The sequence below is a fragment of the Leptidea sinapis genome, chromosome 10 (assembly GCF_905404315.1).
Source record: "Leptidea sinapis chromosome 10, ilLepSina1.1, whole genome shotgun sequence".
Lineage (NCBI taxonomy): Eukaryota > Metazoa > Arthropoda > Insecta > Lepidoptera > Pieridae > Leptidea > Leptidea sinapis.
The window spans coordinates 11620728-11634484 of NC_066274.1; the positions used below are offsets into that span (position 1 = coordinate 11620728).

Here is a 13757-nt window from a genome sequence, read left to right on the forward strand (position 1 = left end):
AGATCAAAAAGTTTCTTTTCAAGAGCCACATAAACAAATATTATTCAATATTTCCAAGGAATGCTCGAGGAATGGTCTGCAGGACATTCAGCTGATGGTAACTGATAATGCTCATTACAATGCAGTGCCGCTCAGGATTCTTGAAAACCCCAAAAATTCTGATTGGCACTACAATTGCGTTCGTCACCTTGAGATATAAGATGTTAAGTCTCATTTGCCTAGTAATTTCACAAGCTACGGCGTCCTTCAGACCGAAACACAAAAATGCAACATTACTGCTTCACGGCAGAAATAGGCGCCGTTGTGGTACCCATAATCTAGCCGGCATCCTGTGCAAAGGAGCTTCCCACTGGTATACACCATTTATTATAATACTATAATAAAAACAAACTATATATCACAAAATGATATAAAATCTGTTTTAGCTTGTGCCAACGAAACTCCTTAATATGATACCCCACGCGACACGTCTAACTTAATTCATAATTTGGACCGTCATTCCTTGCATAAAGACCCTGTTTTTATTATTAAATCAAAAATATATAGTTATCACACTTTTCACCATACTTGTTGTATAAGACGGTATTTACAAATTTCTTAGTTTTAAGTCAACAGAAAAAATATCCAATTCATTTTGATTCCCTTAAAAGTGATGAAATATTCATTATTTGCGGCACAAACATAATCTTTTAACTTAGAAGTTTGACTTTTTACAGATTTAAGAAACTGTAGTATACCGTTTTAATTTAAAAGGTTTATGACAAACAGACAGGCGGTCGGAAAACAGAGTGATCCTATAAGGTATAAGGGTTCCGTTTTTTCCGTTTGAGATACAGAAACCCTAGAAACATGATTTTTTAAAAACTATTACTAAAAAGTAGACAATAATTTTCATTAAGTCTAAATTAGGAATAGTGTGATTAACAGAAAAAATGTATGTTATTGATATAAAGCATGGGATGTTTGATGTCAATTCCTATAAATATATCGTTGACAGATATTGGTAAAAGTCGTGTATTTTAAAAATATGTCTTTTTCACAATAAAATATATTTTTTGTTATAATACGCGTTTTTAGGGTTCCGTAGCCACATGGCATAAAACGGTACCCTTATAGATTCGTCATGTCTGTCTGTCTGTCAGTCTGTATATCACAGCCACTTTTTTCACACACTAAGATCTATGCTGTTGAAACTTGGTAAGTCGATGTATTCTGTGTACCGCATTAACATAAAATCAAGTGGGTATCTATGGATAGCTAGATAGACGTTTCTAGTATAATTTTTTTCTTAACTGAATGAAACTGAAACGCTAGAGACACTTCCAAAGTGGTAAAATGTAATAACTTCCACCGAAAATTGGTTTAAACGAGATCGAGTTCGAGAACGAGAGAGAGTAAGCAATTTTTTTAATACGCTATAAATCATTACAACGAACTACAAGAACTTTTATATTATGTTACTTGCTGCTACGGAAACCTTCATGGGCGGGTCCGACACGCACTTAGCCACATTTTTTCTTAAAACGATGATAATTTCGTAGCAATGGGTAATCGACCTTTTGGTGTCGCATGTAATTCAATGTATGCTAATAAAAAAACACTATTATTGAAGATCGTGGTAAGAAAATGGAACAAACTATGATTCAAATATAGTTGAATGTCATCGGTCCATGAAATGGTGGAAAATTAAGTTCAAAGTTTACGTACAAACATACCAAGCTAATAAATGTAAGATAGATTATTTAAATTATTTCCTTTTCGTCGGTGCTTGATAAATGCGTTAAGTTTCACTTAAATCGGACGTTTTAAACACACATAGATTGTTACATAGACACCAAGACGCATACCAAGCTATTAAAATCGTGTTAAAAATTATCTTTAAAAGTCCAAAGAGCATGTATGAGATAAAGCGGTTATCCAAGCTCCACAGCTTAATATCTAGGTGATCCGACAGCCTGGGACTAGATTATGATTATTTTATAGCAATAGCAATGATAGTACAATATTTTATATTTCATTAAAAAGAACGCAAAAAAAAGAATGCTGGGAGCCCAATAATTTCTCAGCTACGGCGTCCTTCAAACTATAACACATTAATGCAAACTGGCACCAGAAAAAAGCAGAAAAACGCCTATAACGTAAAAGAGGCTGCATATCCCGACTTATAACATCTTAGGGGAAAAAAACTCATAGCTATAATAGTGTCAAGGAATATAAATATATTAATTTACTATAGGGAGTGACAATAACATACTGCAACAACACTTGGTAAACGTGAAGTTACATTAATTCGTACAAGGGCTTTGACATGGGGAGAAGAACTGATGCAACTCCGAGCCCATCTTTTAAATCATATTAACATAATTGTTTAGTCAACTTGGCGATGTATGTAACGTAACACCTATCCGCGTAATATATTATATATCTTTACAAGATGATCCCATAAAAATACAAAAAAGAATTGTTACGAAATTTAAGAGAGTTGTTAAAAAGAGTTTAAAAAAATATCTATAACAAAAATATGATACCACAGACTGAGAATGGAGCGAGCGCTATCTGGCTTTTTAATTATAAATGTTTATTGTAAAATATACATAGATTGTAACGAAAAAAAATCTGCTGAATTTCTAGCTCCCGTTCTCTGGTCTGAATTTCGAATTGAAAAAGTATTTGAATTAGAATTTACTTCTGAATACATCGAACGAAGGACAGGAGTTCACAGTTCCGCGCAGTTTAGGGAGTCGCGGGTCGCGGTGTAGGGAGGCCTGGGGTGGTAGGGTTGCGCGACACTGGTTGCGCGCGGAGCCGGCGGACGGCAGTGGTAACCGCGGCCGCCATGAGAGCCCGCTCGCGCGGTCCGATCCTTCTGTTAGCCCTACTTACAGCTTTCTATTCAGGTATCATTTACAGGCATTAAATCATTACATTTCTTAAAATGCACTAGATCTAATTAATTCTACACAGAAACATTGTCCAAATGTGATTATATATTTCAAAACTCTAGGTATTGATGCCTTAATATCAGTATATCTTTCGACATTACCAAGGGGTGCCAGGTCTTCTTATTAAATACCTTTCACTATAATATAATTGAAATCTTCAAAAGAGATCTCATTAACCAATCTTAAAAGAGCCAACCTCCAAAGTGCTTACAAAAATCATTTTACAAATATATTACCTACAGTTGATTAACAGAATTCCGAACTTTTTGAAAGCATCGAAAAATATACTTAACAGGTATCAATTTATTCACACAGATTTGCTCTAAATATTTCGTTTATTAACAGGATGGTGTTCCGAAGACGAAGAGCGTTTGGTTCGCGATCTGTTTCGCGGATACAACAAGCTCATAAGACCCGTCCAGAACATGACACAAAAAGTGGATGTCCGCTTTGGCCTTGCCTTTGTTCAACTCATCAATGTTGTAAGTATAAAAAACAGCTCTAAGCTCATTCAGGTTTGTTCCCGCCCATCCCTTCATAACATCATGTACCTAATTATGATAAAATCTACAGAGATAACAGAAACAATTAAGACTTTTGCTTTTCGTAACCCCTACGTCGTAATACAATGATTTTTTTATATTATAGAATGAAAAGAACCAGATTATGAAATCTAATGTATGGTTGCGATTGGTTTGGATGGATTACCAACTAATGTGGGACGAGGCTGACTACGGAGGTATCGGGGTCTTGCGGTTACCACCTGACAAAGTTTGGAAACCAGATATCGTTCTATTTAATAAGTGAGTTTCTATTATTATATTGTTTTTACACTTTTGAACCATTGAAAAATAGATCTTGAGAGAAATCAACTTTTACTTTTTTTTAATTACAGTGCTGATGGTAATTATGAAGTTCGATACAAGTCAAATGTTTTGATATATCCAAACGGAGAAGTACTTTGGGTTCCTCCCGCTATTTATCAGGTATATACGTATTCCATTCTTATTTCAGATTTTTTCTATTCAATTGTTCATGAAAATCTTAACACATTACCTCTTGCAGAGTTCTTGCACTATTGATGTAACGTATTTTCCATTTGATCAACAAACATGCATAATGAAGTTTGGTTCCTGGACTTTCAATGGTGATCAAGTATCATTAGCGTTATACAATAACAAAAACTTTGTTGATCTTTCGGACTATTGGAAGTCAGGTACTTGGGACATAATAGAAGTGCCAGCATATTTAAATATCTACGAAGGAAATCATCCAACCGAAACTGACATTACATTTTACATTATAATAAGAAGAAAAACCCTTTTTTATACAGTCAATTTGATATTACCTACTGTTTTGATCTCGTTCCTTTGCGTCCTTGTATTTTACTTGCCTGCTGAGGCTGGTGAAAAGGTATGTGTTTAAAATATTTTACTCTGGCTATATCATTATTGGTGCATTATTAATATTCACTATCTTAATTACAGGTAACGTTGGGTATCAGTATTCTTCTGTCATTGGTTGTGTTTTTGCTCCTAGTGTCCAAAATTCTTCCACCGACGTCATTGGTGCTGCCACTGATTGCCAAATATTTATTATTTACATTCATTATGAATACAGTTAGTATTCTAGTTACGGTGATAATCATTAATTGGAACTTCCGAGGCCCTAGAACTCATAGGTAAGCCGTGATCAATTTACTACCCTTTCTATCCAAATTATGATTTCAAAACGCCATTCAAAACACTTTTATATAAAGATTGGATACATTTATTAACTCAAGACATTCATTAAAACAATAATTGTTCGATTGTTAGTTATTTAAGTTAGTCGTATATGAGTTTTGTTTAAATTTCTCTGTGTTTTGTTTAATAACAATTAAAGGATGCCGTTGTGGATACGAAGTGTCTTCCTGAACTATTTGCCAACAATATTGATCATGCGTCGTCCACGTAAAACTCGTCTTCGCTGGATGATGGAAATGCCTGGAATGGGTGCTCCGCCTCATGCAGCTGCTACACATGACTTACCAAAGCATATAAGGTATTATTTCAGATGATACATCTACTTCTTTTGGTGCGTTCAGAAAAACGAAAGTGAATTTCATCTGACGAATTTTATACATAATTAATTTATGATACGTTTGTCTGTTGGTGAGATATACATACACCTTCCCCTTTAGGTATACATAATGAAGTTTTTTATGACAATAAGCGACAAGACGAGCAAGACGTTCAGCTGATGGCAATTGATACGCCATGCCTATTACAATGAAATGCCGCGCAGGATTCTTGAAAAACCCAAAAATTCTGAGCGGCACCACTATTGTGCTCGTCACCTTGGGACATAAGATGTTAAGTCTCATTTGCCCAGTAATTTCACTAGCTACGGCGCCCTTCAGACCGAAACACAATAATGCTTACACATAACTGCTTCACTGCAGAAATAGGCGCCGTTGTGGTACCCATAATCTAGCCGGCTTCCTGTGCAAAGGAGCCTCCCACTGGTGGAGCTGCTCAGGATTCTTGTAAAACCAAATTTTTGAGATTGTTTAGTACTTCACTAGCAATGATATCTCAAGTAGTATTTGCACACTAATGATGATTAATTTGATGGTAAGAGAAAGCGCCGCTGTGGTGCCCATAAAACTTTTTTTTTTTATTGAATAGAAGGACAAACGAGCGTACGGGTCACCTGTTGTTAAGTGATCACCGCCGCCCATACTCTCTTGCAACACCAGAGGAATCACAGGAGCGTTGCCGGCCTTTAAGGAAGGTGTACGCGCTTTTTTTGAAGGTACCAATGTCGTATCGTCCCGCACAAGGAAGTTCATTCCACAGTTTTGTAGTACGTGGAAGAGCGCTCCTTGAAAACCGCACTGTGGAGGACCGCCACACATCCAGATGGTGAGGATGATATCCTAACTTGTGGCGTGTCGTGCGAAGGTGGAATTCGGCTGCAGGAATTAGGTAAAACAGCTCTTCGGAACACTCCCCGTGATAGATGCGGTAGAAGACACACAATGAAGCGACGTCTCTACGCAACGCCAAGTGATCCAGCCATTCACAGAGTACTGGGTCCCCGACAATTCGAGCTGCTCTGCGTTGCACGTGGTCAAATGGATCGTGCTGATACTGGGGTGCGCCAGACCAGAGATGACAGCAATACTCCATGTGTGGCCGGACCTGCGCTTTGTACAGCGCTAGAATGTGGGCCGGCTTGAAGTATTGCCGTGCTCTATTAATGACACCCAGTTTCTTTGAAGCCAATTTGGCTATTCCCTCCAGATGGCCACGGAATTGGCAATCGCTCGAGATTTCGAGACCCAGTATTCCGATACTAGGCGAGGCTTTTAGGGAAGTGTTGTCGAAGAGCGGTGATGCGACAAATGGGGTTTTTTTAGTGGTAAACACGCAAACTTAAGTCTTCTGGGGGTTAAATTGGACAAGGTTCAATTTACCCCATTCCGCGACCTTCTCAAGAGAGGACTCGATAGAAGACACAAGTTTCTCCCGGCACTGGTCGACGATTTCCCGAGAGAGACGTGCATGGCCCGTGTATACGGCATCACCAGTGCTGTCATCTGCATAGCAATAAAGATATAAGAAGAAACAGCGTAGGAGATAGCACACAGCCTTGGGGCACTCCAGCATTCACGGGCTTCGGGTTCGAGCAATGTCCGTCGACAACGACCTGTATGCTGCGCCCAGTGAGGAAGCTGGAGGTCCACTTGCACAAACTCTCGGGAAGCCCAAATGATGGAAGTTTAGAGAGGAGCGCCTTGTGCCATACACGATCAAAGGCCTTCGCTATATCCAGGCTAACTGCCAGGCCTTCCCCCTTGCTTTCAATAGCCGCAGCCCATCTATGTGTTAGGTATACCAGAAGATCACCTGCCGACCGACCATGGCGAAACCCGTATTGTCGGTCGTTGATCAACTGGTGACCCTCTAGGTATACCAAGAGCTGACGGCTAATTATGCTCTCCATGATTTTGGAGAGCAGGGAGGTAATAGCAATAGGCCTGTAGTTTGCCGGATCCGAACTGTCTCCTTTTTTTTGGATCGGATGGACAAGGGCTGACTTCCATGAGTCAGTGACTACGCCTTTGGAATAAGAGTGCCGGAATAAACGCGTTAGCACCGGCGTCAACTCAGGGGCACACGTTCTAAGCACGATTGGAGAAATGCCATCCGGTCCGCTCGACTTCCTGACGTCCAACGAAAACAGAGCTCGCCTAACAGTTTTCTGTCTGAACTGTACTTCATGCATAGAGCTCTGACACCGCGGGATGGTCGGCGGTGTTTTTCCGTTGTCGTCAAGAGTCGAGTTGGAGGCGAAAAGAGCGCACAGGAGATCGGCTTTCTCTTTTGCTGTATGGGCCAGGGTGTCATTCCTCATGTGCAACGGCGGCATGGACGGCTGGCTGAAGTTACCAAGAGCAGCTTTCGACAACGACCAGAACTTGCGTGTTCCGGTCGGGTAACTGGAAAGCTGCTCGCTGATTTTGACGACGTGTTTTGACTTTGCACGGGCGATTTGCCGCTTAAAAAATCTGGAAGCACGGTTGTATTTCCTCTTAAGAACTATGCAGTTCGGATCCTTTGTGCGCAGCGCCGCAACCCAAGTTCGATACGCCTGTTTTTTGCAGTCAGATGCTGCTTTAACTGACGCATCGAACCAGGGCTGTGATCTGCCACCGATCGGTACTACAGAGCTTGGTATAAAAATATCCATGCCCTGTAGTATCGCATCGGCTACTGCAACGGCGCAGGCACTAGGATCATCCGAAGGGAAACAAACCCTGCTCCAAGGGTAGGATGCAAAAAAGGAACGCATCCTATCCCAATCTGCTGACTTGTAGTGCCAAACGCGACGGGTCGCTGGTGGTCTGCGACGTGGGCGTCGTATAGGCACTACACTCCTGACCAGGCAATGGTCGGACGTTCCGAGAGGGGCGTCGACAATGACCTGGTAACCATCGGGATGTGTAGTCAGCAGAAGATCTAATAAGGACGGCATGTGGCTATCCACATCCGGGAGCCGCTTTGACGACTCAACCAATTGGGACAAATCGTACGCCAATGCAAAATTATGCACAGATCGCCCTGCGTAGTCTGTGGTACGTGATCCAAGCCATTCGGCATTGTGCCCGTTGAAATCACCCAAGACTACGATTTCAGCGGAGGGGATCTGTGCAAGCACGTCGTCAATTGCCGCTTGAACGCAGCCCATGAGATGATCGGTTTCTGCGTTACCACTATGGGACCTGTAGACACACGCATAGATGCGGACGCGGTCCTCTAAATCTACGCGGAGCCAGAGAGTGGACAGGTCCCTACCCTCAAAATGGGACATGGCCTCCGGTCCTCGACACTAACCTATGCGAAACATAGCGGCACTAGGCCGCTACTTCACGCCGGTATTTTGTGCGAGTGTGGTAATTAACCCGGACGAGTCTGGCCCGATTGTGCTGACGTCAAAAGACGGCTGCGAGACTCTCCCACTTCAAACACAAGAACTGGCATCATGTACTGAGGGGCTCCAACTGGTACAAAATAAAATTGTAGTATCAATAACCTCTTACTTAATAAGAGTGGCTCAACTCAGATTCTAACGCCATGTTATTGTTGCTCTATTATATTATGTTTGAATCTCACTCAAAGTTTGTAGTATTTAAATTTGTCTATGAGCCGTTTCCTCAGCTAAAGTAGTTTTATAAGAATGCATGCAAAAATTATTTTCAGGGTAACGCTCAGTTATACGTAGATTCCTTCGTACACCACGCGCAATATTTAAATATTATATAGCACTGACCTCTACAATATACCACTGGCGGCTGTCAAAGTGCTTTTGTGACTGATTGATATTCGCCATTTTGGCGTTGTTGGACATGTAGCGAGAGTCTGCGGTACTAAAACAAGTGATGACAACCTAGTCGACAACATAGATAGTGGGAAACTATTTACAAAAAAATGTGTACTTTATTACGTTGATTCTTGAAGCATAAATAACACGGAAAACGAACGAAATTAATTCAAAATGCAAAAATACTTCAGAGTATTATATGTTCCTTCGCAGCCAATTCTATTATACGTCAAAATTAGTTCTCTCGACGCGGACGCTCGCAAGTGGCGCTTAAAATAGGCACAAAAAAGTTGTTGTCAAAGATATGACAGCCTGTCCAGTGGCATTTATACACGTCAGTGTTATATAGAGAACAAAATTGTTTACAGTGCCATTGGGGCTAAACAAAGCAAAATGGAAGCTATGGAACTATCGGACCTACATCACCCAAATTGCAAAATTAGCCGTGCAGCTGGTGGGGAGGTTGGAAACCTTGGTGGCCTTGGAGCTCTTGGCGGGCTAGGTTTGGGAGAAAGGAGAGAGTCGGAAAGTTCAGATTCTTTACTTTTATCACCCGAGGCGGCGAAGGCAACCGAAGCAGTGGAATTTATTGCAGAACATCTTCGAAACGAGGACCTCTATATACAGGTAAGGTTAATTGAACTTTTTTTTGTTACTTAATCACACTATCCGTAAAATTATTTTCTATTTCTTACTTTGGTTTTCTTTAAACGTGTATTTTTTTACTATTCTTTATAAGAAACATAAGTCCGATATTTCTAGACGCTTTAATAGTGGAAGAAAGTCAAAATGTTCGTAGTAATCTAGATAGCGGTCGGAGATAAAATTGTGAGGTAGCTAACAATATAATATATAAGTTTACTTAAAGCCTCGCCTAGTATCGGAATACTGGGTCTCGAAATCTCGAGCAATTGCCAATTCCACGGCCATCTGGAGAGAAAAGCCAAATTGGCTTCGAAGAAACTGGGCGTCATAAATAGAGCACGGCAATACGTCAAGCCGGCCCACTTCCTAGCGCAGGTCTAGCCACATATGAAGTATTGCTGTCATCTCTGGTCTGGCGCACCCTAGCTATCAGCTCGATCCATTGGACCGCGTGCAACGCAAAGCAGCTCGAAGGAGCTCAGCTTGTAGGAGGTTGCAGTTCTCTATGAATGGCTAGATAACGTAGCCTTGCGTAGAGGACGTTCCTTCATTATGTGTCTCCTACCGCCTTTGTGACGGGAAGAATTCCGAAGAGCTGTTCGACCTGACTCTTACCGCCGAATTCCACCGTCACACGACACATCACATATTACGACATCATTCCCAACATCTGGATGTGTGGCGTCCTCCACATTGCATTGGATTTTTAAGCATTTTTTTCTGAAGGACTTTCACGTATAACCAAGCTGTGGAATGAGCTTTCTTGTGCGGTGTTTCCAGGACGATACGACATGGATACCTTCAAAAAAAGCGCATAAACCTCAACGCTCCTGTAAGCTCCTGAAATTCCTGTGGTGTTGCAAGATAATGTGGGCGGTGGTGATCACTTGGTATAAGGTGACCTGTACGCTCGGTTGTCCTCCATTATCATGAAAAAAAGAAGACGAGAATATCATACGTACACGTATTTAAGTAAAACACGCGGCTATGTGGGCGACATAACCTCATGCGGACATATTTTGGTACGAATATAAGTGGGTAGGTAGTGCGTGGCGTGCCAATTACAATAAATCCAAAAACGACTCCTTGAAGTCAGTTAAATAATAGAATACAACGCAAAAAACTTTACTAAATAATAAAAACTGACTTATATTAATCTGATACATATCAAAGTTCGTTGGCGAGGGTATAATTTTTTGCACCATATAACTCGACATCATTTTGTTATTTCAGACTCGAGAGGACTGGAAGTATGTGGCCATGGTTATTGATAGACTGCAGCTCTACATATTCTTCATTGTAACGACAGCCGGCACAATCGGCATTCTGATGGATGCTCCACATATCTTCGAATACGTGGATCAGGATCGTATCATTGAAATATACAGAGGAAAATAAGATTGCTTTTGTTCAACAATCCTCATAATAATATTTTACGCGGTGTTTTAGTAGGGTTACCTGCCTACAATATTTTATATTCCTATAGGTACTTACTTAACAATTGCACAAAATTGAAGTTATTACAAATGATATACTACATAATGTTATATTAGTCTGCTAATCTTCATGCTTGTAAGATACTTATAAAATGATAATTATTAGGTATCATAACATACAAATTAGAATTATCTGTCTACTTCGCGGCTTGTGACAATCTATCGACTACCTTGTTTGGGGTAGAGATCCACGGGTAGAACAAAAACAAGGCAACTTATAGAATTAATGAATGGCTGTGTTCGTTTTATTGAAACAGATAACAATAATATTATCATGTATATACTTACATACAGTTTCTTAATTATGTATTATAATATAAGCTATAAGTATATAGGTATCTACATTGTTATGTGAAATGTACTTTTTTACCAGTTGGCATGATATCGTCTTTATATGCACTCAACAATTATATTTCAGTGCTGTCAAATTATTTACTTAAATAATTACTTTATTTGGTATTCTGCTGTGCTAGATAATTCATTCATATGATATTATGTAGGTAATGGTATCTAGGTGGTTAATGGTTACTTATTTGCTCAAGATGTTTTAACTTTTAAGTAGCTGCGAAATTATGAGATTGTTTTAGGTTAATACAATAGTTTTATATATGTAATTATATCTCACAAGTATTATAAATAGGTACCTACTATGTTTCGTGTAGCCTCAATGTAGGCAGGGCTGCAACCCTTCGATGATAAAATTATTTATGGCTCAAAGAAAACTTTTACGAATCTGTAGGTTACTCAGCTCACAATTATAGTTAAAACAAGCCAAAATTATACAATTTTAATGTAGTACATTATAATAATATATGCTAAAATTGGTAATAAACATTTTAAGAAAGAACTTCGGGCATTTCATTAAGTAGGTTGTTAGGTATAGTTATTAGATATAGTTTAGATTAGGTTCTTAATCTGGCCATTCCTAAATTGTGTTAACAAAGGAAATATTTTATTTTCAACAAAACTTGGCTATAAGTAGGTGTTGCAATTGATTAAATATAAATTTGGCTAATGAAAAACCACATTTCACTATGATTTGCCATTAGTAATTTTAATTAAGTACCTAACTTAGCAGATTTAGACACATATCTATAGAGTAGGTATGGATTGGTTCATCAATCGTTTCCATCAACATTGAGAAATTTCGCCATGGCTCGATCTTCTAAGAGACTGTAAACACGTCTTCCAGACTTCTAGAGGATGTCATATATCTAAAACTGACCATCTTTTCAACATTGTTAGTCAGTTGTGGAGATTCAGTGTTAGTTAGACAAGTTTCAATCTTAAATATTTAATATAATACCTACCTACTTGATGTAAAAACTTTGGATCTCTTTCTGGGATGATGGTCTTTTTGTGAATCGGGCACATTAATTTATTTGATAATCATAAATAATAATAATAAAAACTCATTGTTATGCTATTATAAACAATGCTTGGTTATTTTTTTTTATACTCCAATTTTAATAGGTAACTAGGTTATGACTGGAGTCGTGAACGTCATTTTCGAATTAAGCTGGGATGGTTTGTAATGCTAGAAATATATAAATATAGGTAATAACTTGTTAAGTAAACCCTTCTCTGGAGTCTGGACCCCACCAAACCAAGTTTGTTGTTTGTTAAAAATGTTTATTTTGAACGCCCGAAAACGTAAGATTATTCAAAATATAAAACAAATGCCTGTAAATATCAAATTACTAAAAAAATGCGTTTTCTCCCTATAATTGAACATTGAACCCTAATTATGAGCATTTTACAACCAATAGTTGAACTAACAATTTATGAGTCCATAAGGCGGGAAAATGTTGTACCTACATAACCTAAAAAATAAATGGCGGCCAAAGATCGGTTTGTAACATATTTATTCAAAATCTGAATTTAGAAAAATTAAAGGGTACCTATATTATAAGTTGTTTGTTGTAACTGTATGTTAGTATTATTAGATTAGTTCAAGGTAGGTGCTTAAGTAGGACCCTAAGAGTCCCCATGGCTTTACACGATAGAGCTTTTTGGCACGGCATCGAATCCAAAAGTTACCTACTTCGTAATCAGTCATAAGTATGAAGGCTAAGAGATAGATTAAAATTAAATCCATAATTAAATCTCTCTAATATAATTCAACGAATCAGAATAAGTTTTGTACGCACGTAGGTACCTAACCTATCAAACCTCTCGGTTGAATAAATTTCGCGATATCCTGGTTATTCAAAATTACCCCAAGGGCATTTCAAACATTTTTAATACATTTTATTAAAATATTGAATTAATCAAATAATCCCTAAAAGCGGTAATGTATGGAGCGTTAATAGCACTGAGCGAGAAAGGAGGTGCGGGTAGGGAGTTATTTATTTCTCCTTTTATAATCCTCCTCCTAATTTATCTTTATAAACATGAGAAATATTATATTTATATTAAAAATATATAAAATAGCCCCCCTCTCCAATATTATAAATAAATAGTAGATATTTACGCCGTACATACATTCGTTGGCGTTATAAAATGAATTAGAACAGAAAACCTAGTTTCCTAATTATTGGAATGAATAATCCATGATATAAAATAAATAAAAAATATAAGTACCTACACACAATTTATAACCGATAAGGTAAATCGAATTAATTAAAAATTAAATTGATAGGAATACATTACATACATAGTACAATAGATGTTAGATCACGAAACAATATCGATATAAAGATCGGCTTCCAGTTCATCAAAATTAGGTACTTACTTAAATAATTATTTACGATTCAGCATTATTAGATAGGCAATCATTTTAAATTTATTTATGTGTGTATACCTT

At 38.4% G+C, this 13757-nt stretch overlaps 1 protein-coding gene across 1 annotated transcript; it reads left to right on the plus strand.

Moving 5' to 3' along the window:
* Positions 1–2829: 2829 nt before the first annotated feature.
* LOC126966392 (acetylcholine receptor subunit beta-like 1) lies at positions 2830–11798 on the plus strand. Its single transcript, XM_050810391.1, has 9 exons — positions 2830–2897; positions 3288–3424; positions 3591–3745; positions 3838–3928; positions 4008–4355; positions 4430–4623; positions 4827–4985; positions 9179–9437; positions 10689–11798. Exons 1-9 carry the CDS (start codon positions 2837–2839, stop codon positions 10851–10853), a joined length of 1569 nt encoding a protein of 522 aa, XP_050666348.1. The 5' UTR covers positions 2830–2836; the 3' UTR covers positions 10854–11798.
* Positions 11799–13757: the final 1959 nt, after the last annotated feature.